At 46.1% G+C, this 27,257-nt stretch overlaps 1 protein-coding gene across 3 annotated transcripts in view; it reads right to left on the bottom strand.

The window, feature by feature from the left end:
* OMA1 (OMA1 zinc metallopeptidase) overlaps positions 1-27,257 on the bottom strand; it is a 142,158-nt gene that overhangs the window by 95,819 nt on the left and 19,082 nt on the right. For all 3 annotated transcript variants that reach the window (XM_073593869.1, XM_073593870.1, XM_073593868.1), the window contains exons 3-4: positions 25,188-25,416; positions 3,027-3,200 (exon numbers count right to left, since the gene is read on the bottom strand). In XM_073593869.1, coding sequence (XP_073449970.1) covers positions 3,027-3,200; positions 25,188-25,416 — 403 coding nt within the window. The remainder of the gene's footprint in view (positions 1-3,026; positions 3,201-25,187; positions 25,417-27,257) is intronic.

The raw sequence follows: 27,257 nt of genomic DNA, 5'->3' as shown, positions 1-27,257 counted from the left end.
AAAAAAAAAAAAAATGGTGTCACTTTTATTCCTATTACAAGGAATGTAAACATCCCTTGTAATAGAAAAAAGCATGACAGGTCCTCTTAAATATGAGATCTGGGGGTCAAAAAGACTCACATCTCATATTTACACTAAAATGCAATAAAAAAAAAAAAACATTTTTTATTGCATTTTAGTGTATTTTGTCATTTGAAAAAAAAAAAATGTCCCTTTAAGAGCTATGGGCGGAAGTGACGTTTTGACGTCGCTTCCGCCCTGCAATGTTATGGAGACGGGTGGGAGCCATCTTCCCCTCACTCATCTCCATACCACAAATGTAACAGGACCCGATCGCCTCTGCTGCTACCGACCGCTCTGGTAAGCGGCGGGAGAAGGGGGGGGGGGGACCCTCTCCCGCCGCCGATAAAAGTGATCTTGCGGAGAATCTGCCGCAGACCCCACTTTTATCTGAAACCGGACCGCTCACTGAAGAGGATACCGGGGTTATGGTAGATATCTTTAAATTACACACAGGTGGACTCTATTTACTAATTAGGTGACTTCTGAAGGCAATTGGTTCCACTAGATTTTAGTTAGGGGTATCAGAGTAAAGGGGGCTGGATACAAATGCACGCTACCATTGAGATCAATGGCACAACTACTGGTCCCTCCACACACGTCAAGGTGCTGGGTGTAATCCTGGACTCTGACCTCTCCTTCAGCCCCCAAATCCAATTACTGGCTAAATCCTGCCGCCTTAACCTCTGCAACATTTCCAGAATTTGCCCCTTCCTGACCAACGACACAAAACAAATTATTCACTCTTTGATTATTTCCCACCTTGACTACTGCAACCCTCTCCTCACTGACCTACCCTTACACAGGCTCCTCCCACCTTCAGTCTATTATGAATGCTGCTGCTAGACTAACGCACCTTACTAACCAATCCGTGACTGCTGATCCTTTCTGCCAATCCCTTCACTGGCTTCCCCTCCCCCACCGTATAAAATTCCACATACTAACCACAACATACAAGGCCATCCACAACATCGCCCCCATCTACATCACCAACCTCATCTGCAGATATCGCCAAAATCATCCCCTCCGCTCCTCACAGGACCTCCTGCTCTCTAGCTCCCTTTTTACTTCCCCCCATGCTCGCCTCCAGGACTTCCTCAGAGCCTCTCCCATCCTTTGGAGCGCCTTGCCCCTACCCCGTCTGTTTTTAGGCAATCCCTGATAACCCACTTATTCAGGGAAGCCTACCCAACCTCCACCTAAGAACTGTACCCGAGTCACCTCCATCAGATCATCCCCGCAGCTACTACCTTTTGTACCACCTCCCCCCTCCCTTTAGACTGTAAGTTCAATGAGCCGGGCCCTCCTATCCCTACTCTATTGAACTGTATTGTAATTGTACTGTCCCTCCTCCTCATTGTAAAGCGATGCGCAAACTCTTGGCGCTATATAAATCTTGTATAATAATAATAATAATATTCTAAGTTGCCGCCTCACTCCGATCTGATGCTACAGAGCAGTTTATGAGTTTACTTCTTGTTTTTTATTTTTCTAATTGTACTTTAACTTGTTGTTTTGTACTGATTGAGCCAGGGAATGTGTTTTGTATACCTTAGCTCTACACCATATTAATGCCCAAGGTTTTAGTGGTCCAACAAATTCATATAGGTGTGATTGTTGGGTGTCTACAAACACCTAACCATATAAATTATACAGTCTTGGTTCTCTTAACACAGTAAGGCTTCATGATAATGACAGTACAGTGTGCAGAGCCTGCGTAATCCCTGGGACCCACTGCTGCTGTGTACAGAACCCCTTGGAGATGCCTTTAGAAGAGATGGCTGTACATTGTTGTATAAAGCACCTGCATTCCCATGATGCTCATGCACTCTGCAGTGTAGTTGAGCATCATGGGAAATGTAGTTCCAAAACATCTGGGGTGCCAAGGTTCGCCATCACTGCTCTAGACCATGGTTTCTTGAACAGGGTTCCGTGAAACCCCAAGGTTCCTTTAGAGGTTGCTAGGGGTTTCTTGAGCAATGAGCAATTTCTTCCTCTCAGATAAGTTCCCACTGACACCATTTTTATCAATCTGTAAGGGGGTAATTCTTCCCAATGACCAAAAGTGTAAGGAGCATTCTTCCCACTGACCATCACACTTATGAAGAGTTGTAGATATATTATTAGCAGGGGTTCCCTGAGACCGGAAAGTTATTTCAAGGGTTCCTTTGTGTTGAAAAGGTTGAGAAAGGCTCCTCTAGATGCAGATAGCGTGCTTTCGGAGCATACGTCAGTGTGCATGTGGGTGCTTTATGTAACCCCTAGCTCACAAGCGTATACAGCCGCCTGTTCTAATGCATCTCAAGAGGTGGCTGTAAGTCATGGGTGCTCAACCTGTGGCCCTCCAGCAGTTGCCAAACTATAATTCCCATCATGCCTCTGCCTTTGGGAGTCATGCTTGCAATTCTCAGCCTTGCAATGCCTCATGGGATTTGTAGCTCTGCAACAGCTGGAGGGCCGCAGGTTGAGCACCCATGCTGTAAGTGGTGGCAGCTAGTTCTGGGAATGCCAATACACAGGCTCTACACCAGCCTTTCTCAATCTTTTTAATATGGAGGAACCCTTGAAATATTGTTCAGGTCTCAGGGAACCCATAACAAAAATGACTGCATCTACAGCTCACTGTACATTAGTGTGATGGTCAAGGAGAAGAATGCTCCCTACATTTGGGATCAGTGGGAACAATCCTCCTCTTACAGCTAAAAAGATTGTTGTTTCATTGGTAACTTATCTAAATGGCAGAAATTGCCTCTTGCTCAAAGAAACCCCTAGCAACCTCTGGAGGAACCCCGATTCGAGAAAGGCTTGTCTACACACTGTATGGCCGCTGTACGGCCATGTGCATGAGGCATAAAATATAACCAAACCAATTTTGTAGTCCAGACTTATATTTCTCCATAGCACTACATCAAGCATCGAGCCCCAAACCCCTCGGAGATTATAAATGGCAATTCGGTGTATCTCACCGGCAGCACAAAAGCGTTAATGATCGGCTTGTCCACCACATGTAGTGTCCACTCAATCTTGGCCACCTCAGGCACGTCGCTGTTGCAGGCGATAAGATGTCGGACAATCGTCTTAACCTGCTGATAACGCTCGTCCTTCTCGGGAACCATCTCATCCTTAAACTCTTCAATCGCCTGCAAAAAGGTAACACAAGAGAGATAGGTGCAATCTGGAAACACACAGCTCAGCATATTCCGGCCTTTAATCTCACTTCTATTTGAAAATTTCATATCTGGTCTCGGTTGGGAGCGGGGCCGTGTCGCCGGCGCCTCTGAACTGGGGAGGACCCTGAAAAGATATACGCTACAGAGGCCCCCGTCAAAATCAGTTTATCATCGGAGGGAGGAAATTAAAATGGAGGATGGAGGGATTTGCCGCCTTTGGGAAAAAGTGCTGAGAAAGGGGATGGATTTTTTTTTTTTTTCCCCCATACAGACAAGAGAGAATGTAAAGAAATAAGGGATTTTATTGAGCGTAAGAGATAATCAGCTCTTCAGGTTTTTTGTGGATCAGCTGAATTAAAAAGAACATCAGGCACCAGAGTGCGGAACATCTATTTACCTCTATGTCAGGGGATAGATGGTGATTTCTTCTAGGAAAACAGCTTTGTGCTAAATTGAATCAATATGCGCTACTCGATGGTCAACAAGGCACCTCGAAAGGACATCTCTGCTATGAAAAAAACGCACCCACTGGCTACATTATAAGATACACCAACCTAGTACAGCCTGAAATGTTTTTGGTGTGACTTCAGCACGGTGGTGGATAGGTTTTTTACTGGCTTTGGTACATTGTGAATTAAAGAGCACCTGACCCGTGGAAGATGTGATCAAAAAGGGCAGGCAGAGGACAATGGACTAATCACCGCTATTGCCTTTGGTCTCCCTGCAGCTTAACTCTCCTGATTACTTAACATGCCTCGTTCTTTTTCTTTTCTTTTTTTTTTTTTTTGCTGATACTTGTGAGCCAGTAACCCTTAATATGCCAGGGCAATGCCAGGACAAGGTCATCCAGCGCCCAGGGCAAAGATGCCAAACTGCTCCCCTCTCCCCCATTCATGATGTGCAAGCTTAGGTGATCCTACACCTAGCAGTCATTTACTTCTTAAAATCACTGCAGCTATCACTACTCCTGTCAGCCTTGGAACAGAAGGAAGGCGCCCCCATCCCCACAGTAAACCACTGCACCCAGGGCAACCGCCTATCTCGCCCGCCCCTTGTCCCAGTCCTGTGCCAGGGTCCAGATACAAGGAGGTTAGACTCGAACCTTCAGACACTAAGCAAACAGGTAGTAACAGGTTGCAAAACAAGAATAAGTAACATGACTAACGCTTGACCCCGAATTGGCTTGACTTCCGACTTAGCTAGAGTTAAATAGGCAAGTAGGTGAGCGCGCAAAGCGTGGGAGCAGTTTTAGTACAGTTGGCAAGCACACTTGGATGGAGGGAAGCCACACCTCCTAACCTTTGAGGGCATGCCTCCTTACATTTCAGAGAGTTCCCTAACCCTGACCCTAACCCCCTAACCCTATCCCTAAGTCCTGACCCTAACCCTGCTCAGTGTCTGTACCGGCAAGAACCCTAACTCTCAGTGTCTGTACCGGCAAGAACCCTAACTCTCAGTGTCTGTACCGGCAAGAACCCTAACCCTCAGGTGTCTGTACCGGCAAGAACTCGAACCCTCAGCGTCTGTACCGGCAAGAACCCTAACCCTCAGGTGTCTGTACCGGCAAGAACTCGAACCCTCAGCGTCTGTACCGGCAAGAACCCTAACCCTAATCCCCTAACTCAAACTCTAACCCTATCCCTCCCGAAGGGGGGACAGATGGCGGAGAAAAAAAAAAAAAAAAGAGCACAGAATGGAGGATAACCCCAGGCAGAAATCGCGCAGTGACCCAACTATGTAGCCTGTAGACAGGGGGTCAGTCGGGTAGCCCATAGTGGATACAGTCTGGGGACCCCTGGTGGGGTGGCCCAGGCTAACCTCTCAGAGAGACACTTATCCACACTGCAGGATGTGTTCCATCAGCCCCATAACCACAGGGATTGTAACTATAGCCCTCATTCACCTCACCGCGGGTCCCCCACCCAGCCGCTCAAACAGCACCTGCCCTAAGTAACTGTAGGGTTGTTGTAAGGAGTCAGACTCCACAGGAGGACCCCTGCAGATTGCTCCATTCAACATGACCACCGAAATTCCTATCAGACTGCTGCTTTCCTCCTATTGAAACAAAGCTAGACCTAGCTTTCAGGCACCCAGTCAGGGGACTAATATGTCTTAAAAGATCCCAGTCAGCCGAACTCTCAGGCTGTCCAGGAATGATCTGTTTCGACAAGGAGAAATGCAGGGCGAACATCAAAAAGGGCAGCATACAAACTTCATATCTGACTAATGTATTTAGACTCCAGGGTCCCAACCACTAGATTCGAGCCTAACAAGAAAATGAGATAGAATCCTTGGGCTTCAGGACCCCACAAAGACTAAAAGCCAAACAAAATAAATACCAGCTCTGAGTGGAGGAGGCAATCTTGGAAGAGGATCATGGCATTGCTTCCTCAGGTCACAGCTGCCCCCCTGATGACTGGTGGGAGAATGGTTAAAGAGAAGCAGGGGAGAAAGTACAGATCCAAAGAATGAATGAAGCAGAAGCAGAGAGATGCTTGCACTGAAGGTCTTCAGGTACAGCTTCCTCTCCAGCAAGGAGAACAGTGAGCAGTACAGAAAGGACATCACCAAATCTCACTTCAAATGTGATGAGACCAGGGTTGCCATTAAAAATCATGGGGCCACCAATGAGATGCAAAGATGGAATATGATTGTCCTCCAGACCAAACATACAGGAAGTATTAATGAAACTGGGACAGGCTAACAATTTGGCCATATTCACACTATAAAAGAGGTATTAAACTGCAAAACAAAAAACTTTTATATATTGCATTTTACCAATCTTTAGATGTGATGGCTGCATTAGTTTCATTTTTTAGTTCCCCTCCCCCCCCTATTTTCAGCTGTTGATGCAGACAGTACCACACTTCTTGTCTAAGGCCCCACGTTCACAGTTAGTGATTTCCAATAGCAGGCAGAATTGGTGCGATTCTGGCTGCAATTCCAAATCATGCTAAAATCGTGGCAAAACGCGCATCCCTCCCCCCTGCCAGGTGCCCCCTGTGTGTGTCCATTGACACACAGATCATGGCTTGGCCCCACCCCCTTAACCACTTGACCTCCGGAAAAGATTCAGCCCCCTTCATATTCAGGCCATTTTTTTGCAATACAGCACTGGGTTACTTTAACTGACAATTGTGCGTTCATGCAACGCTCTCCATGAATTCACATTTATGTTCTTTTTTCCCCAAAAATAGAGCTTTCTTTTGGTAGTATTTAATCACCTCTGTGGTTTTTTTTTTTGTGCTATAAACAAAAAAATACCGGACAATTTTGAAAAAAAAAAAAAAAACACATATATATATTTTACTTTCTGCTAGAAAAAAAAAATCAAATTTCTTCATAAATTTAGGCCAATATGTATTCTGCTACATGTCTAGTAAAAAGAAATCCCAATAAACGTATATTGATTGGTTTGCGCAAAAGTTATAGTGTCTACAAACTATGGGAATATGGCAAAACTACTGGAATTATTTATAAAATATATAGATATATATATTGTAGGGGATCAGAGGGGTGAACAGCCGGCTCAGAGACAGTCCAGTAAAATAAAAATGGCTTCATTCAGCAAACTGGCAAAAAAAAACAAAACAAACAGAAGGCACGACAGGCTTGTCTTGTCACACAGTTGTGCACACAGGTACAGCTCACAGTTCCGCAGCATACAGGCTTACAGGCAATAGTTCATGGCTCTAATCAGAGCTACAGTCTTTTATGTGGTTAAGCTCACCCAGCAAGTACACAATCCAGCAATGGATCTTTTCAGACAGCGTGCTGCTGTGTCTCTCTCTCCTACTCAAACAGCTCCTCTCTGACACTTTCAGCCCAGCTGGCAATAAGCAGGTCTGAAGGTGAAGTACCTGCCCTCTTCAATTAACCCCTTCTTAACCCTGCCCCAGGCTGACCCTCTACATACATATATATATATATATATAACTGCTTTCTTTAGCATTCCCTTTAAGGTTTTGTTGAACCGCTCCACTAACCCATCAGTTTGTGGGTGATACACTGAAGTCCGCAAGTGTTTAATCGTAAACAATTTTCCTTCATCACTTTTGACATGAACGGTGTACCTTGGTCTGCCAAGATCTCGGATGGGAGCCCTGTTCTCATGAGCATCTGAAACAACTCACGTGCGATGACCTTGCATGAGCAATTTCTTAAAGGGACAGCTTCCGTATACCTGGTGGCATAGTCAAGGACAACTAAAATGTATTGATGTCCCCACTCTGACTTGGGTAAGGGACCCACCAAGTCTATGGCTATGCGATCAAAGGGAACCTTGATAATTGGAAGCGGTACAAGCGGACTGCGAAAATGGGGTGTTGAAGCGGTTTTTTGACAGGTAGGGCAGGACTCACAGTAGTCCTTAATTTCCCGATATACACCGGGCAAAAAAAAAAAAAAAAACGCTGCAAAACCCGTTCCTGAGTTTTAGTCGCTCCAAGGTGACCCGCAAGTACATGACTATGAGCCAAATGTAACACCCTAGACCTAAAAGGTTTGGGTACCACCAGTTGTTCCAACACTTCTTTATCGTGTTTTCTGTTTGTTTTTTGGCAGTTTGCTGAATAAAGCCATTTTTATTTTACTGGACTGTCTCTGAGCCGGCTGTTCACCCCTCTGATCCCCTACAAATTGGTGAAGCTATGCATTGGGCAGTTTGAGGGGTGCAGGCCAATCCCATGTCCTGGTTGAAAGCTGCACAGGTTGTAAAGTCTTCAGAAAAAGCCATGGAGGAGCTAATTAAACAATTAGCAATGACTAATGCCCAGGCAGTCACTGTGCAACAGGAAACAAACCGCTTACTGGTTGAACAGCTAGCAGGACTGCAAAAGGCGGTGACCCAGCAGGCTGACGAAATGGTGATCCCGCTATAAATAGGGACCCCCCCCCCCAGGAAGGCAGTGCAGTGGACCCGGCATAAGATGACAACCTCAGACAACGTGGAAGCATACCTAGCAAGGTTTGAGCAGGTTGCAGCAAGGGAATGTCTGCCTAATAAAGACTGGGCAGATGTACTAGCTCCTTTCCTGACCGCAGACCCCTAACAAGTGTACTGTGACTTGGCCCCTGAATCAGCACGGGATTATAAGCTCCTGAAAGCAGAAATCCTAGCAAGGCTGGGAGTGACACTCGCTTTAAGGGCAAACCGAGTCCATGGCTGGCGCTTTGACAAGGCTAAGCTTGCCCGTGCGCAGCTCTACCACCTGTTGCACTTGTTCCAAAACTGGCTGAAACCTGAGGAAAAGACACCCACTCAGATTGTGGAAAGAGTCGCACTGGACTGTTTCCTACATGGACTGCCCAGGGAGCTCCACCGATGGGTGCCTCAGTCCCTGGATGAGATGGCTGCTGCTGTTGAACGCTACAGTTGTGTGGAAAAGTTCCAGGAGAGTCCCTCTGTCACAAGAGAGCTGGCCCATTTCAAAGAAGTGCGTTCCAGCACCAGGCTGGCTCCCGGTGATCGCATGGTGGCTGCGCGGTGGCATAATACAACTGCCAGGAGCACCCCAGGACCTAAGCTTCCAGAGAACCGGCAGGGGGAACCCCGTGAGGTTCCAAGTTGGTCCTGCCATCAACTGGGTAATATGGTCATATAATCATATAAGTCAGGAAGAACCAATGGAGTCCGACATGGGTCGCCATCGCTCCATGTATGCCCATGCTATATGTGCTGCAACCAGCCTGAATCCGCATGAGTGTGTGGTGCGGGTCAATGGACAGGAGGTGGTAGCGCTCCTTGACTCTGGGAGTGTTGTCACCCTGCTCCGATCACACGGGTTGCAAAGAAAGCTAGTATCAAGGGAACAGGTCGGGGCCATCTGTGTGCATGGTGATGTTAAAAACTATCCGGTGACCTGTGTGACTCTGTGTACACCAGCAGGAAAGGCTACACTAAAAGCTGGGGTGGTCCCGGGATTACCTCATGACTTACTAATCGGGCGAGACTGCCCCATGTTTTGGGACTTGTATGAGCAAAAGCTCAAAGGTTCGGGGGTTTCCCCCAAAAAGCAAGAACCCACAGAGGTGGTAAATAATACTCTGTTGCATGAGGTTGTTATTGAGGATCAGTACCAGGTTGCTGAACCTGCAGGAAGTGAGCCCGGTCCCCTGGAGGTCTTTGCGGGATTGGAAGCGGAAAGTACCTCCTCTGAGCCAGATATATCAGATCTCGGGGGCTCCCGGGAAGATTTCCTTAGTGCTCAGAAGAGGGACCCCACTTTGATCCCCGCCAGGGAACAGGCCACAGTCTTAAACGGTGAACCACAGCAGCCTGGGGCGGATGTGCAGTTCCCCCATTTTGCTGTGAATCATGACTTGTACCGATTAAGTAAAGTCGACAGGCTTGTCTTGTCACACAGTTGTGCACACAGGTACAGCTCACAGTTCCGCAGCATACAGGCTTACAGGCAATAGTTCATGGCTCTAATCAGAGCTACAGTCTTTTATGTGGTTAAGCTCACCCAGCAAGTACACAATCCAGCAATGGATCTTTTCAGACAGCGTGCTGCTGTGTCTCTCTCTCCTACTCAAACAGCTCCTCTCTGACACTTTCAGCCCATCTGGCAATAAGCAGGTCTGAAGGGGAAGTACCTGCCCTCTTCAATTAACCCCTTTTCAACCCTGCCCCAGGCTGACCCTCTACATTTACATATATATATATATATATATATATATATATTTTTTTTTTTTTTTTAATACTAGTAATAGAGGTGATTAGCGACTTATAGCGGGATATTGCGGCAGACAATCTGACGCTAACCGACACTTTTTGGGAACCAGTGACACTAATACAGTAACCAGTAAAAATAGGCCCCATCATTGTACTAAGGACACTTGCTGGGAAGGGGTTAAACATCTAGGGCAATCAAAGGGTTAACCAGTGTTTTGGTGTACTGTGTGAGGTGCTTTTACTAAGGGAAGTGATGGATTTTATTCCCTGCCTCGCGGGGAAAGAAAATCCATGACTTCCCCGCTGACAGGACAGAGCTCTGGTCTGTGTGTCTTCCCGACGATCGCTGGTAATCCATTGGCTGCACCTGCTGAGCGGCATCTGCGGTGTATAAGCACAGCACAGCCGGGTCACCGGCGCGTACGCGAGCCCATTACCTTGCAGCCTCATAGGACAGTCAGAAGAGAATGAAAACTCATACACACTTTAACCACTTCAATACCAGGAACTTAGACACCTTCCTGCCCAGGCCAATTTTCAGCTTTCAGCGCTGTCGCAATTTGAATGACAACTGCGCAGTCATGCTACAGTGTACCCAAACAAATTTTTTATCATTTGTTCCCACAAATAGAGCTTTCTTTTGGTGGTATTTGATCACCTCTGGGATTTTTATTTTTTGCGCAACAAATAAAAAAATTTTGAAAAAAAACAAGTTTTTCTTTGTTTCTGTTAAAATTTTTTGTAAATAAGTAAGTTTCCTCCTTCAATGATGGGCACTGATATGGTTGCACTGACGGGCACTGATGGGCACCGATGAGGTAGCACCAATGAGGTGGCACTGATGGGCACTTGTAGGCGGCACTGATGGGTACTTATGGATGGCACTGATAGGTGGCATGGATGGGCACTGATAAATGGGCACTGATGATACTGATTGGTGGCATTGCTGGGCATCACTGATGTCTTTTACTACATACTGGTGCCAATCAGTGCCCATTTGTGGGCACTAATTGGGCATTAATTTAAACATGTGTATGGCCATGGGGTACATACCTGGCCATCCACATGATTCCACCTTCCCTGGTGGTCCTAGTGGCGTCCCTGGTGGCCTAGTGTGGTCATCTGAGGGGGGGCTGTGCTGATAAACAATCAGCGTCTGTCAGACGCGAGTGAGGAAAAGCCGATCAACGGCTCTTCCTATTTACATCGTGATCAGCCGTGATTGGACATGGCTGATCACACGGTAAAGAGCTTCCACCGGAGGCTCTTCACCGAGATCGGTGGAGCAGACTGACACACCGCTCCACCGATCGCTGCGATGCGCGCCCCCACGGGCGCGCGGCGGCTGTTATCCTGAAGGACATCATATGACGGCCAGTCAGGATAACTGAACCACCGCCCGGCCGTCATTTTGCTATAGGCCGGGCGGGAAGTGGTTAACTAGACACTGATAGAAGTCACAAGACTGCTATATACTGCTGATGAGAAAAGGTATTTAGTAGTTTATATTTACTGAAATAATTGAATTTCCATGTTCTGTGTATGGGGGGAGGGGGGCAGATATAGTGAATGCAGGCTCCTGGGCAGGGCCGGGACATGGGGTGGGCAGGAAGAGCGGCTGCCCTGGGCACTGTGGTATCATGTGAGGTGCCGGGGGGGGGGGGTACCACAAGGAGATTGGGGGGATTTGTGTTTGGGGGGGGGTTGTGTGGGGGGCAGAATATAAGAACTGTCCTAGGAGTGTAAATTTGGAGAGGTATGCTAGGAATGGGGGGGGGTTGGTGTTGAGAGGAGGGGTGGGGGAATAGGATATGTGCTAGGAGGGGGAACTTGGGGGCATTGTACTAGAAAGGACAAAATGATGGGGGGGGGGGGGGGGGGATTTCTGCTAGTAGGGATGTTTGGGGGGCATTTGTGCTAGGAGGGAAAATTTGGGGGAGGGGGGGAATTTGTGCTCAGGATGGATGATTGGGGGGGGGGGGTTTGAGGAGAAATTTGTGCTGGGAGGGGGGGATTTGGAGTGGGGGGGGGGATTTGTGCTCGGAGGGAAAATTTGGGGGGGGGGATTTGTGCTAAGATCGATGATTGGGGGAGGGGGGGGAATGTGTGCTGGGAGGGGGGGATTTGGGGTGGGGGGAGGATTTGTGCTCGGAGGGAAAATTTGAGGGGTAGAGGATTTGTGCTAGGAGGGGGGATTTTTTTTTGGGGAGGCAGGAGGAATTGTGCGGGGCACATATGCAGATTAAGAGGATTTGAGCTGGGGGGGGGGGGGGGATTTGTGCCGGAAGGGGGAATTTCAGCAGGGGGTTGGATTTGTACTGAAAGGAGGGGAAATGTATGCTTAGGGGGGCAAGCATGCAGATTAGTGCTCGATTTTTTGGGGGTGAGGGGGGGTGCATAATGCTCATACAACTTGTGGGGGGGGTCCAATTTGGCATGTTCGCCCCGGGCTCTAGAGAACCGTGTTCCAGTTCTGGTCCTGGGTTTAGTAACACTTTAACCCTTTCAGTGCAAGGTCAGCCTCACTGCAAGAGTGGATTTTTACTTTCCCTGGAGATACGCCCAAAAGAATAAATGGCTTGCGTAGAATTTGTTGAGTTTTCCTTAAAGGCGTATTTCTTGCACAATCTCCTCCTAGAGGACCGGGCCGGAATCTAGGAACACGCTGGCTGTATTTTTACTGTGCTGGTGATTAAAAGCAATGATCTATGAGGGCAGATGGATCACCCTTCCACTTTTTATTCCATCACAGAAAATATAAACCCCGGACGATGAACTTTAACGCGTTTCATGCTGTGCTGCACTTAAGCAGAGTACACTCTTGCAATGGTTTTAATGAAAAAAAAAAAAAAAAAATAAGCTCTTTGTACGCCAACAGGTATAAAAGAACCCAGAAACGTTATTTGCACACTGTCCACAAATGAGGTCTCCATTCGCCTCCCCACCTGATGGGCTCTGAGTGGCCCCCTCTGGTGACCGGAGAAAGGCACAGCAGGTATCTGCGCTTCCAAACAGAAGCTGGCACAAGAGAAAATTGTTCCATCCAGGCAATTGCGGGGAGAGGAATGAAACCCGTACAAGACGGAGGCGGTGAAAAGCAGAATTCACAGAGACAATAACAAAAAGTAATTAACAATTTCAGCCCCGGAAGATTTTACCCCCTTCCCGACCAGAGCGTTTTCTGCGATACGGCACTGCGTCGCTTTAGCTGACAATTGCGTGGTCATGCGACGTTGCACCCAAACAAAATTGACGTCCTTTTTTTCCCCACATTAGAGCTTTCTTTTGGTGGTATTTGATCACCTCTGCGATTTTTATTTTTTGCGCTATAAACAAAAAAAAGAGCGACAATTTTGAAAAAAAGAGCAATATTTTTTTACTTTTTTTGCTATAATAAATATCCCCAAAAAATATATAAAAAAACAAAACAATCTCTTTCTCAGTTTAGGCCGATACGTATTCTTCTACATATTTTTAATGAAAAAAAAAAAATTGCAATAAGAGTATATTGATTGGTTTGCGCAAAAGTTATAGTGTCTACAAAATAGGGGATAGTTTTATGGCATTTTTATTATAATTTTTTTTAAATTAGCAATGGCGGCAAACTGCGATTTTTAATCGTGACTGCGACATTATGGCGGTTTTGTGCCCTCACATGGGTGTCTTTTCTTCTACTTCAATGATTTCATTTTTTATATGATTATTTATAATCCTTTAATTTTTTTTGAGCACTGCATGATTTTTCCATCCATTACTTATTATTGTTGATGGAGATTTTTATGTGATTTTGTTGTATCACTACATCAGTTTTATTGACAGTTCATTTATTTATTCACTTTATATTCTCACATTGTACAGAGCGCTGCAATATTTATTTATTTGTTATACGTTTGCACTATGTGTCTACTGATTGTTAGCTGCTATTTTTAGTCTCTGAGTGCAGTTTCTATTTTCTTGCAACTGTAAATGAGTCCTACAGGAATTGAATCTGCAAATGTCTCCTGCCGAGGGGGGGTTATAGTAAAGCATAAGTTATTCAAATGTCTTATTGCTTCATGTCTCCAAAAAATAAGAGGATTTTATTTCAGGACAATGGGTGAGCCGTTTAACCACTTGACCTCCGGAAGATTTACCCCACCCCCCTTTATGACCAGGCCATTTTTTGCGATACGGCACTGCGTTACTTTAACTGACAATTGCGCGGTTGTGCAGCGCTGTATCTAAAAAAAATTGATGTCATTTTTTTTCCCCACAAATAGAGCTTTATTTTGGTAGTATTTGATCATCTCTGCGGTTTTTATTTTTTTCGCTATAAAAAGACCAACAATTTTGAAAAAAAAAAAATAATAATATTTACTTTCTGCTATAAAGCATATCCAATAAAACATATCCAGAAAAAAAAATAATAAAAACAAATCGAATTTCTTCATAAATTAAGGCCAATGTATATTCTGCTACATAATTTTGGTAAAAAAAAAAATCCCAATAAGCGTATATTGATTGGTTTAAGCGAATGTTATAGCGTCTACAAACTATGGGATATTTTTATGGAATTTTTATTTATTTATTTATTTTTATACTAGTAATGGCGGCGATAAGTGACCTTATAGCGGGACTGCAAATTGCAGCAGACAATCAGACACTGACACTTTGTGGGAACCAGTGACACCAATACAGTGATCACTGCTAAAAAAAATATGCACTGTCACTGTACTAAGGACACTGGCTGGGAGGGGAATAACATCAGGGGCAATCAAAGGGTTAACTGTGTGTCTATCCTGTGTCTGTGTACTGTATGTATGCTGCTTTTACAAAGGGAAGAGATGGATTCTAGTCCCTGCTTTGCATGAACACAGAATCCATCTCTACCCCCCCCTTCAGAATGGAGATTTGCTTTGTTTACATGGGCAGATCCCCGTTCTGTGTAGTTTACCGGCGATCGGCGGGTGCCGGAGGACATTGATATATATTAGTACAGCAGAACCCCCTGCAGGCGGAAGTGCAGGATCACAAAATATATATATATACACACACACACACACACGATCCGGCACACAGCTGCCGACCTTGTAGCAGTAAAACTGCTATAGGGTGGTCAGCAAGTGGTCAAAATCATTGCTTTATGCCCCATTGACCAGATGCACATCCAGGCCCACTGGTGTATAGTGCAAGTATAGCCTAATGTTATAGAGCCATTTATTCCAAACTGTCTACAGCTGTTTTAGGCTTTTTGGCCATCATCAGTGCAATGTATGGAAACCATGGCTTCTATGGAGTAGGACTTGTGACCCAACAGAACACTATAACCGTACAGGTATAGTACACTCCTAGTTAGGTGCTGGGCTGGCAGGCAAATTTAGTTCTTTTTGAGCTCCTCTGTATTCAGTGGGAAGATTGCTTTGGACGGATCAGGCTCCAGGCTTGATTGCTTCTCCCTGCCATCTGGAAAATTCCCAAACATAGGAGTGGAACAGAATAAATGAGTAGCCTGAATATTTATGGGGCCTCAGCCAAACCTTGGGGAGGTGTGCCCAGTAGGTGGCTGCATGGCACATAAATAGGGGCCGGAGCAGTCTGGGTTATTGTCCGGGAGGAGAAGTTACCAGCCCCTCTCAGGCAGCCCAGCTGACATTTACCAGGAGCTCATCAAGATCCCAGCTATGCTGGGGGGCTATTTACTAAGAAACTCTGAAGTTAATAAAGGTGGATTTCACCTAGGACCCAGTCTGGAGAGTCCACTAAGGAAATGTCTGGCTGAAACTGGAAAGAGCCATCCAAACTCCCAAGGACTTGTGAGTACAGACCTGAGTTCAAGATCTGGGTGACTGTCGCTGCCGTTTCCCCCAAGGGTTTTTTAGCAGCTTAAAAAACAAAGTCATTAAGCGCTAAAAACCGTCAGTCATAAAGGACATATAGTCTTGTCATAAATGATGTAAGAAAATGACCGGACCCCAGAGCAGCTGCCAACTTCTGGAAAAAGTTGATAAAATTAGGCAACAAATGCAACACTCGATGGGACCAGTACCAAAAGAACTTTAGCAATGATAGTGCTCAATATAGTTGGTTTATTGGATGCACAATTAGATTAAAAAAACAACTGTCAGATGAAAATGATGTGGTTAAAATCAGACAAAATAAAAATAAAAATCATTCTCATAGTTGAAGTACTGTACTCCGAAATATAATGTATGCGATACCGCCACATCTCCTGGTAACAAGGGGTTAACATCAATAGGTACACTCCATTGTCCAGATAATGACCGGATAGCTCAATGTGTAGGGAAAAAGCCAGAGTGGAGAGACACAGTTCTCTTGAGTACAACTACTGGTTAATGACAGGTGTCAAACTCACTGTGCTGCAGAAGGTGTATTATAGTCCACACTGCTGGGTGTTGACAAATAGGCAGGCTAATCCAGCGAGCTACAATCTGGCGTCCTAGGTGGCGTTTTGAGCGACGTGCACTAGCTCCAAGGACCCGGAAACGAAGTTCATAGCCGGAAGCGAGGAGTGTCCTGGTGTTGGGCGAGGAGTGTCCTGGTGTTGGGCGAGGAGTGTCCTGGTGTTGGGCGAAGGAGTGTCCTGGTGTTGGGCGAAGGAGTGTCCTGGTGTTGGGCGAAGGAGTGTCCTGGTGTTGGGCGAAGGAGTGTCCTGGTGTTGGGCGAAGGAGTGTCCTGGTGTTGGGCGAAGGAGTGTCCTGGTGTTGGGCGAAGGAGTGTCCTGGTGTTGGGCGAAGGAGTGTCCTGGTGTTGGGCAAGGAGTGTCCTGGTGTTGGGCAGATCGCAGGCTCCCGCAGGATCCCAACAGGACACTCCTCGCTTCCGGCTATGAACTTTGTTTCCGGGTCCTTGGAGCTAGTGCACGTCATTCAGAACGTCATCTAGGACGCCAGATTGTAGCTATATAAACTTTTTGATTACAATACCTAGCTGCTGAAAAAAAAAAAAATTCCATTCCAAATCATTCCATTTTTTCAATCATTTGGGGTGTGCAGCCCTTCAGACTCTCTATTCTATACTGTTGCTGCTGTTAAGCCCCCTGGCGCACTAATACTAAGGCTTTTTCTGGCCCGGACCATTGCTTATGGTGTCCCAGTGCTCTTCATTCCCTGAGCTCTTGTCAAAGGGATGGTTCAAAGAAGCCGCAGAGTGAGAAGTGTCTTCCTATTACGGTTCAGCACTCTGGGTTATCCCACAGCTCCTGGTACTCTATCCAAGTTGTTCAGCAATAAATACAGAAAAAGGCAACCCTGGACTGTTCCATAGAGCCAAAAAAGAGTGAATGTTGCTGTGTGCCTGGCTGCTGCTGCATTGGGAAAAGAAACCTGGGACAAACCAACAGGCCCTTCCGGGGGTGAACACAGGTGTAGTCCTGCCCTTGTCTGAATTGATAGCACTGCCTCTGCTGCTGAAATCCTGCAACTATGAGCTGCAGTGCCTGGGAGTCGGAGCTTACGAGACACAAATAGAAGATTTAATACAGTCGGGAAGGTAAAGAACATTTTTGTTTACTATGAGGCTTGTGCATCTAACTTGTATAGACAGTCAAATAGGATCCTTGTGTTGTACTTTAAGAGTAATTGAAGCAGTTTGAGTATTTTTGCACTGAACCTCAATCAAAAATTAAAACCAGTCAGTAAACTGTTAATTCTAGCCAGGAAACACTAAAGCCAGGGCCAACTTCACTATAGTAAATGACCAAAAGATTGTGGACACCTGACCATCACCCCTACATGAGCTTGTTGGACATCTGCTTTCAAAACCATAGGCAAGAATATTGAGTTACCCCTTCCCCTTGCAGGGCGTCTGTGAATTTGGGTCTATTCGGCCAAAAGGAACGTCTGAGGTCAGGTGCGATGTTGGATGAGAAGACCTGGCTAACCTATGGTGTTCCAGTTCATCCCAAAGGTGTTCAGTAGGGTTGAGGTCAGGGCTCTGTGCAGGACACTGGAGTTCCTCCACACCAAACTCATCAAACCATGTCTTCATTGTGCACAGAGGCAAAGTCATGTCTAATGCCGCGTACACACGAGCGGACTTTACGGCAGACTTTGCTCGGTGGACTTTTCGATGGACTTTACGACGGACTTTCTGAATGAACGGACTTGCCTACACACAATCCATCAAAGTCCGTCTAATTCGTACGTGATGACGTACGACCGGACTAAAACAAGGAAGTTCATAGCCAGTAGCCAATAGCTGCCCTAGCGTGGCTTTTTGTCCGTCAAACTAGCATACAGACGAGCGGACTTTTCGACCGGACTCGAGTCCGTCGGATAGATTTGAAACATGTTTCAAATCTAAGTCCGTCCAACTTTTGAGAAAACAAAGTCCGCTGGAGTCCACACACGATCGAATTGTCCGACGAAATCCCATCCGCCGGGCAAAGTCTGCCGTAAAGTCCGACCGTGTGTACGCGGCATAAGTCAAAGTCTTGGACCAAACTTACCATAAAGTTGGAAGAGCACAATTGTCTAAAATGTCTTTGTATGATATAGCATTTAACAGTACCCTTCACAAGAAACTTCCTTGATTTTCCCTCTAAGGTATGTACCCAGAAGGGCATAGCTATCAGAACATTCAAACGGTTACCACAAGGTTGAAAGAACACAGCTGTCTAAAAGTTCTTTGAGTTCTGTACTATTAACACTTGAACTCAATAATTTGGAGGGGTGTCCACAAACATTTGACCATATAAATTAGGTGTGATGGTCAGATGTCCACCAATGAATACACATACCATATAGGGTATGTGAGCCACAGCAAAACCATAAAGTGCCCCCCACTTCATTAATCTCCATCTTAAAATACATTTCCTTGAAGGTTCAAGACCTCTGAGGTCTTGGGTGAAGTCTTCTGTTGGGGTGGTTATTTGGAAGATACAAGTGTTACTCATAAAAAAGGTGCCTGGTGTGCTGGTCAGATGTCCACAAACGTATACACACACACCATATAGGGTATGTGTGCCGAGGCCAAATTGCAAAACCATAAAAGTGGCCCCGTCTCCTTTAATCTCCATTTTAAAAGAATTTTTTTTTAAAAGGTCCAAGCTGTGGTCAGTGAGGTTTTATTACCATCGGGAACAGGTACCACCAGCATCCCCTACTCCAGTGTAGGATACATGGGAAGCTTCATCATGAGTGTCCTTTTCCTATTTTTTCATAGATTGAGGGAAGGTGCACATGAGAGTCCACTCTTGAATTTCATGGTTTTATATATATATATATATATATATATATATATATTGGGGTCTTTGTGACCGACGTGTGTTTTTGATTATAGAGTCTTTCTTTGATACAAAGATGTATACAAAACTATTTGGTGGCTGATTGTGTGCTTATCGGCAGCTGTCAAGATAAGGTTTCTACTGAAACCTATTGATCTGCTCCCATTCTCTGGCCCATGTTTTTGATCATCTTTTTTTAGAGGCTATATTATATACAGATACATTAGTCCTTGGTCACTATGTGGATTGCGTGGGCAGATCTATAGGACTTTTTGAACCGAAATGGGAAAAAGTGATTGCATAGTGTATGGGTTCTAAAGGTTGTGTTGTTACCTTTGGTCGGGTTCCTTACACACTCCTCCATTGAGAGGGATGGAAGGGGCCCTCTAATTAGTACAATGAACTTTATTGACAAGAAGAGTATATATGCGTTGGCGGCTCATTGGTATAGGAGGTTATGAATAAGTGCTAAGTGTAGTGAGAAACTCGTTAACTTTTACTGTATCCTGTCTATGATGTTGTAATAAGAAGATGCAATAAAAGGTTTGAAGAAGTGCAGCAAATGCCCCACTTCTTTTGCCTGTGCATCTACAGACGAGCTGTGCTAGCACCATCACCTTGGTTCTGTAGTAGGTGGATTGCTGATTGTTCACCTGGAGTGGCTTTACTAATGTCTCTGAGATTTTGGGTGAAGTTTCCTGTTGGGGTATGTTTTGGAAGATACAAGTGTTATTCTTTAGGGTGCTTTGTGTTGGACAGATGTACACATATCATATAGGTTATGTGTGCTGGGATCCCATAGCAAAACCATAAAGTGGCCCCTGCTTCTTTCATCTCCATCTTAAAAGAAATTTCCTCGAAGGTCCAAGACCTCTGATGTCTTGGGTGAAGTTTTCTGTTGGGGTGGGTATTTGGAAGATAAGTTATTCATTAGGGTGCCTTGTGTAATGGTCAGATGTCCACAAATGTATACACACGCCGTATAGGGTATGTGTGCCGGGACCCCACAACAAAACCATAAAGTGGCCCCCGCTTCTTTATTGAAACACATCTTAAAAGAAATTTCCTTGAAGGTCCAAGACCTCTGAAGACTTGGGTGAAGAAGTCTCCTGCTGGGGTGGTCTTTTGGAAGATACAAGTGTTACTCTTTAGGGTGCCTGGTGTGGTTATTTGGAAGACACAAGTGTTACTCTTTAGGGTGCCTGGTTTGGTCAGATGTCCATAAACATATACACATACTATATAGGGTACGTGTGCCAGTACCCCACAGCAAAACCATAAAGTGGCACCCGCTTCTTTCATCTCCATCTTAAAAAGACATTTCCTTGAAGGTCCAAGACCTCTGAAATCCTGCGAGAAATCTGTTGGAGTGGTTATTTGGAAGTATCAAAAAGTTGAGACTAGCTCTGTTTACAAGAAAGTACTTTATTTATCTACATTTATACACCATCACCTTCAAAATAGCCCCTTTGCACAGCAATAAAGAGCTCCCAGCATTCCTGCCACTTCTGGAATGTGTACCGGAAGTCTTCTTTTCGAAGTGCGTCAAGCGCAAGTTGCCGAATGGTTTCGACATTTTTGGGGGTTGAGCTCGTTGAAGCTCTTCCTGATCTCTCATCGTCTTTCAGTGATGTTCTTCTGCTCTTGAAGCGCTGGTGCCACTCAAAAAACCTTGAACGACTTATTGCAACATCGCCGCAAACTTGCCGAATCATGTCAAACAACTCTGTGGCGGGTTTGCCCAGTTTCACGCAGAATTTCACATTTGCTCTTTGTTCTAATTTGCTGTCCATGATGAAATAGCAGACGTGGTAACAAAAGTGGTCAGAATAGCACCAGTTGCACAGCTCCTGATGTACACGGGACGGTGTCTTTTGGCACACCAACTTATGAAGGTCGGTGTTTCCTGTGACTGTGTCAGGAAAGGCTAGCCAGTACTCAAGATGGCGGCCAAAGAAGACGACCTGTGACCTCAGCCACTGTCAGAACACCTCCGATGCATTCACGTACACCCATGCGCGCATATACACACGCATTGTCAAGAGGGGCATGCCAACACTCAAGATGAGAGTCCAAGAAAGTCTGTTACCTCAGTCAGAATGCTAGTGCATCGGCGCGCGCAATGGTGTGTGCGCCGGCGCACCGTGACAACTTTTGGCACCCAACAGGCTATTTAAACTCAGCCAGTGCCCAGACCCGATGCTGTCCGTTCTACAGTGTTCCTGTTTGCCTGTATCTGATACCTGTACCTGTTATCTGACCCGGCTTGCCTCTGATGCTCCTGTTTGCTGCCTGCATCTACCCGGTTTTTGCCTGCTCCCTCGACTACCTCGCTGCCTGCCTATCACCGACCCGACCTGTAGCCCGACTACGCTTTTGCCTCCGCACCTGTTCCTGACGTGCCCGCCAGTGTATGACCCGGCCTTCCTGTACCTGCCTTCTCTACTATCTGGAGAATCCCACTGAACTCCCGTTCCACCCGCAGCTGCTTCCAGTCCCACGGTCTGCGACCCATCAGGCACTCGTGCGACTCTGCTCTACCGCACCTCCTGTCTGCTCTATCGGGGGGCCTCGAGTCGGAGGTGTAAGAGAGGCCGTCCTCTGCATATCAGGCTCTACCGTCAGGTACATGACAGATTCTGTGTGCAGCCTTGTGCTGCCATCTGTAGGCTTGTTACAAAACTAGTCTCAAAACTTTTTGATACCACCTTGTATAAGTGCTATTCTTTGGGGTTACTGTCTGTTGCTTTAATGCAATGCCTCCAACATTTTCCTCACAGTTCCATATCAGGATACTTGTTCCAGGTCACTGGTGGACAACCAGCATTCAGGAGTTGTCAGCAACTACATACAATGCAGTACTCACAGCACTCGTTTCCTTTAATCCCAAAATCTTCACCCCCTACGACCTAAAATTTCCCATGATCAGACACGGCCACTATTTCCGAACCCGCAGCTTAATTAGACGTCATGGGCGCCTGCTGGGTAATACCTTTCGGCAGAGAAAGTTCACGCCGGACCCAATCACGGATCAAAGTCTTGTGGCAGCTCTTTACAATAACACAGTCTTTAGGTTTCGGTTCAATGTCTCCGTTCCTTTGTGTCTGCCTTTCATGTCCCTGAAAGAGGGTCATCGCTTCTATTATGAGAATATGAATTGGGCTTTGTGCTCTACAGAACGGCCAAGAATATCTGAAATAAAGTAGATGACTCAACTGTGCTATCAGACGAGGTGCAGCGGAGAGAAATTCTGGATCGCCTTCACTGGGGCATTAATGTCCTGCTGCCTTTTACTAGTTGAGACTTGAAAAATGTTAGGTTTTTTCTCTTTTTTTTAGCAAGAGTAGTTCTTTCAAAATTCATTAGCTTTTCATCAAGGGAAATTGTTCACAGCTGGTACTTAACAACACAAATACCAGATCCATTCTCCATTTCTTAAGTTCACAGCGGCAGAATTTCCTCATTGCCTCACACGAAAGCAGATCGTATTAACAGAAGAAACAATGGATTTCTTGGTGTGCGGCAAGATGATTGGGAGTCAAATGTGAAATTTATATAGATGTTACCTTAAAGATTACACAGTTGGCCGTCACTGCCGCACTACAGAACGCTTTTCATAGGCATTTCATAGTGCTGCCTGCCAAACACAACAGGGGGGGATGCTTTGCGGCTGCAGCATAAGCATGCACCCTTACAGCTGCCTCTGCGGCTTAAAGCTAAACTACAGGAATTCAGCCACTTTCTAAAATCTGCTGGCTTACTATGGGTTAAATCCAATGAGGTGCCTTGACATATCTCTTTAAATTTACATCTGACAGTTTTACTGAGCACCAGGACTACAGCTATACTCCGGGTGCTCCAAAAGGAGGGATACTGCCTTCTCATACAGCAGCAGCTCTGCCCGTCCCTCCTCTCTGCTACCCATTTACAGAAGGCTTTGTACTCCAGGAATTCAGCTACTTTCTAAAACCTGCTGGCTTTCTATGGGTTAAGTCCAACGAGGTGCATGGACTTATTTCTTTAACTTATATCTGATAGTTTTACTGAGCGCCGGGAGTACAGCTATAGCTATACTCCCAGTGCTCTGACAGAAGTGATACTGCCTTCTCAAACAGCAGCAGCTCTACCCGTCCTTCTTCTCTGCTGCCCAGTCACAGAAGGTATTGTACTCCAGGAATTCAGCTACTTCCTAAAATCTGCTGTCTTACTATGCTTTAAGTCCAACATGCTGCATGCCACCCCGTGGACGAACCTCTTTCATTTACAGTACATCTGACAGCTTTACCAGCTTACTATGGGTTAAGTCCAACAAGGTGCATGGACCTATCTCTTTAATTTACATCTGACAGTTTTACTGAGAGCCGGGAATACAGCTATAGCTACACTCCTGGCCCTCTGGCAGGACAGGCACTGCCTTCTCATACAGCAGCAGCTCTGCCCATCCCTCCCTTCTGCTGCCCATTCACAGAAGGCTTTGTATTTTGTGAATGTGTTCACATAAAACAATACACTATGTGACTGAGGAGAAGGAGGGAAGAGGCAGGCAGTAGGGCTACAAATGACTCTGCACCTGCACAAACAGACTAGAATGTACAGCGTCCCAGCACCAGAAGTACAGAGACAGTTATACTCCAGGCACTCAGTAAAAAAATTGTAAAATCAAAGAGATAAGTCCACAAGGTGGCATGAACCTTTTTGGACTTAGTCCATAGAAATCCAAAGGATGGTGGATGGAGGGGGGGCGGGAGAGAGAGCGAGAGAACTTGAGAGCAAGAGAGAGAGCGCAAGAGAGAGAGCGCAAGAGAGCGAGAGAGCGTGAGAGCGAGAGAGAGAGAGAGCGAGAGAGAGAGAGCGAGAGAGAGAGAGAGCGTGAGAGCGTGAGAGCGAGAGAGAGAGAGAGCGTGAGAGCGAGAGAGCAAGAGAGAGAGAGAGCGTGCGAGAGCGAGAGAACGTGAGAGCGCGAGAGAGAGAACGTGAGAGCGCGAGAGAGAGAACGTGAGAGCGCGAGAGAGAGAACGTGAGAGCGCGAGAGAGAGAACGTGAGAGCGCGAGAGAGAGAACGTGAGAGCGCGAGAGAGAGAACGTGAGAGCGCGAGAGAGAGAACGTGAGAGCGCGAGAGAGAGAACGTGAGAGCGCGAGAGAGAGAACGTGAGAGCGCGAGAGAGAGAACGTGAGAGCGCGAGAGAGAGAACGTGAGAGCGCGAGAGAGAGAACGTGAGAGCGCGAGAGAGAGAACGTGAGAGCGCGAGAGAGAGAACGTGAGAGCGCGAGAGAGAGAACGTGAGAGCGCGAGAGAGAGAACGTGAGAGCGCGAGAGAGAGAGCGTGAGAGCGCGAGAGAGAGAGCGTGAGAGCGCGAGAGAGAGAGCGTGAGAGCGCGAGAGAGAGAGCGAGAGAGCGCGAGAGAGAGAACGTGAGAGCGCGAGAGAGAGAGCGTGAGAGCGCGAGAGAGAGAGCGTGAGAGCGCGAGAGAGAGAGCGTGAGAGCGCGAGAGAGAGAGCGTGAGCGCGAGAGAGAGAGAGCGTGAGCGCGAGAGAGAGAGAGCGTGAGCGCGAGAGAGAGCGTGAGCGGGAGAGAGAGCGTAAGCGCGCGCGAGAGAGAGCGTAAGCGCGAGAGAGAGCGTAAGCGCGAGAGAGAGCGTAAGCGCGCGCGAGAGAGAGAGAGCGCGCGAGAGAGAGAGAGAGCGCGCGCAAACGCAAGAGCGAGAGAGCGAGAGAGAGAGAGCGTGAGAGCGCGAGAGAGAGAGAGAGCGTGAGAGCGCGAGAGAGAGAGAGAGCGTGAGAGCGCGAGAGAGAGAGCGTGAGCGCGCGAGAGAGAGCGTGAGCGCGCGAGAGAGAGCGTGAGCGCGCGAGAGAGAGCGTGCGAATGCAAGAGCGAGAGAGCGTGAGAGAGAGAGAGCGCACGAGAAAGCGTGTGAGAGAGAGCGTGAGAGAGAGCAAGAGAGCGTGAGAGAGAGCGAGCGTGCGAGAGAGAGAACGAGAACATTTTTTTCAATGCAACATGTATCCTTATGGGAAGATTCTTATCAAAATCTATAGCCTGGTCACAGTCTACTCACGCTTTCATATGCAATCTTATTGAGCATGTCACACTGCTCCTTCCTAAACATCAGAAGCCGCATACGTCCGGTGATTGGTGTTTCCTCCAGGGAAGTGAAATAGAAGAGACCGATGAGGAAGCCAAACCCCACCACACTAAGAGACAGCTTCCACCGATTATGCCTCAAGGACTCTTTGAACAACTGGCGTTTGTTCGCTGGGAGGGCTCTCCACCACTTCCGTACGCTCCTGAAAAAAAGAAAAAGAAGATATTTATGTTTATATACATACAGTGGGGAAAATTATTTGATCCCCCGCAGATTTTGTAAATTTGCCCACTTACAAAGAAATGAAGGGTCTATAATTTTTTATCAAAGGTATATTTTAAATGATAGAGATAGAATATCAACCAAAAATCCAGAAAAAAAGGAGATACAAATGTTATAAATTGAGTTGCAGTTCAGTGAGTAGAAGTATTTGATCCCCAACCAACCAACAATAATTCTGCCCCCCACAGACTGACTACAGTAGGTGCTCATGTGGTACACAGATTAGTCCTGTCAATATAATAAGGTGCTCCTAACGACAACTTGTTATGTGTATAAATGACACCTGTCCACAGAATCTCTGTCTTCCATTCAAACCTCACCATCACGGCCAAGACCAAAGAGCTGTCAAAGGACGTCAGGGGCAAGATTGTAGACCTGCACAAGACTGGAGTGGCCTACAAGACCATCAGCAAGAAGCTTAGTGAGAAGGAGACAACTGTTGGAACGATTATTCGCAAATGGAAGAAATACAAAATTACCATCAATCGCCCTCGGTCTGGAGAGCCATGCAAGATTTTGCCCTCATGGGGTGAGGATGATCATGAGAAAAGTGAGGGATCAATCCAGAACTACACAGGAGGAGATTGTGAATGATCTCAAGGCAGTTGGGACCACAGTCACCAAACAAACCATTGGTAACACAATACGCCGCCATGGATTGAAATCCGTCAGTGCCCGCAAGGTCCCCCCTTCTCAAGAGAGCACATGTACAGGCCCGTCTAAAGTTTACCATTGAACATCTAAATGATGCAGAGAAGGATTGGGAGAAAGTGCTGTGGTCAGATGAGACCAGAATTGAGCTCTTTGGCATTAACTTGACTCACCGTGTTTGGAGGAAGAAAAATGCTGATTATGACCCTAAGAATACCATCCCTACAGTCAAGCACGGAGGTGTAAACATGATGCTTTAGGGCCGTTTCTCTGCTAAAGGTACAGACCAACTTTGCCGCATTGAGGGGCCAATGGATGGGGGCATGTATTGTAAAATCTTGGATGAGAACCTTCTTCCCTCAGCCAGAACACTGAAGATGGGTCATGGATAGGTCTTCCAGCATGACAATGACCCAAAACATACCGCCAAGGCAACAAAGGAGTGGCTCAAGAAGAAGCACAATAAGGTGATGGAGTGGCCTAGCCAGTCTCCAGACCTTAATCCTATAGAAAATGTATGGAAGGAGCCAAAACTTCGAGTTGCCAAGCAACAGCCAAGAAACCTTAAGGAGTTGGAGAAGATCTGTGAAGAAGAGTCCGGAGATGTGTGCAATACTGTTCACCGACTACAAGAAACGTCTTACCTCTGTGCTTGCCAAAAAAGGTTTCTCCACCAAGTACTAAGTCACATTTGCTTAGGGAACAAATACTTATTTTACTCACTGAACTGCAACTCAATTTATAACATTTGTATCATGTGTTTTTTCAGGATTTTTGAAAGATGTTCTGTCTCTATTATTAAAAATACACCTATGATAAAAAATTATAGACCCTTCATTTCTTTGTAAGTGGGCAAACTTACAAAATCTGCAGGAGATCAAATAATTATCTTCCCCACTGTATAGAGTGCCTTGAAAAAGTATTCATACCCGTTTCTACATTTTGTCATGTTACAACCAAAAACGTAAATATATTTTATTGGGATTTTATATGATGGACCAACACAAAAGTGGCACATAATTGTGAAGTGGAAGGAAAATTATAAATGGTTTTCAAAGAGGTTTACAAATAGATATGTGAAAAGTGTGGGGTAAATTTGTATTCAGCCCC

Source organism: Aquarana catesbeiana, linkage group LG07, assembly GCF_042186555.1.
Source record: "Aquarana catesbeiana isolate 2022-GZ linkage group LG07, ASM4218655v1, whole genome shotgun sequence".
NCBI classification, from domain to species: Eukaryota; Metazoa; Chordata; class Amphibia; order Anura; family Ranidae; genus Aquarana; species Aquarana catesbeiana.
Note: the sequence above shows the minus strand (reverse complement) of the source record. Positions and strands in the feature narration are given on the sequence as shown.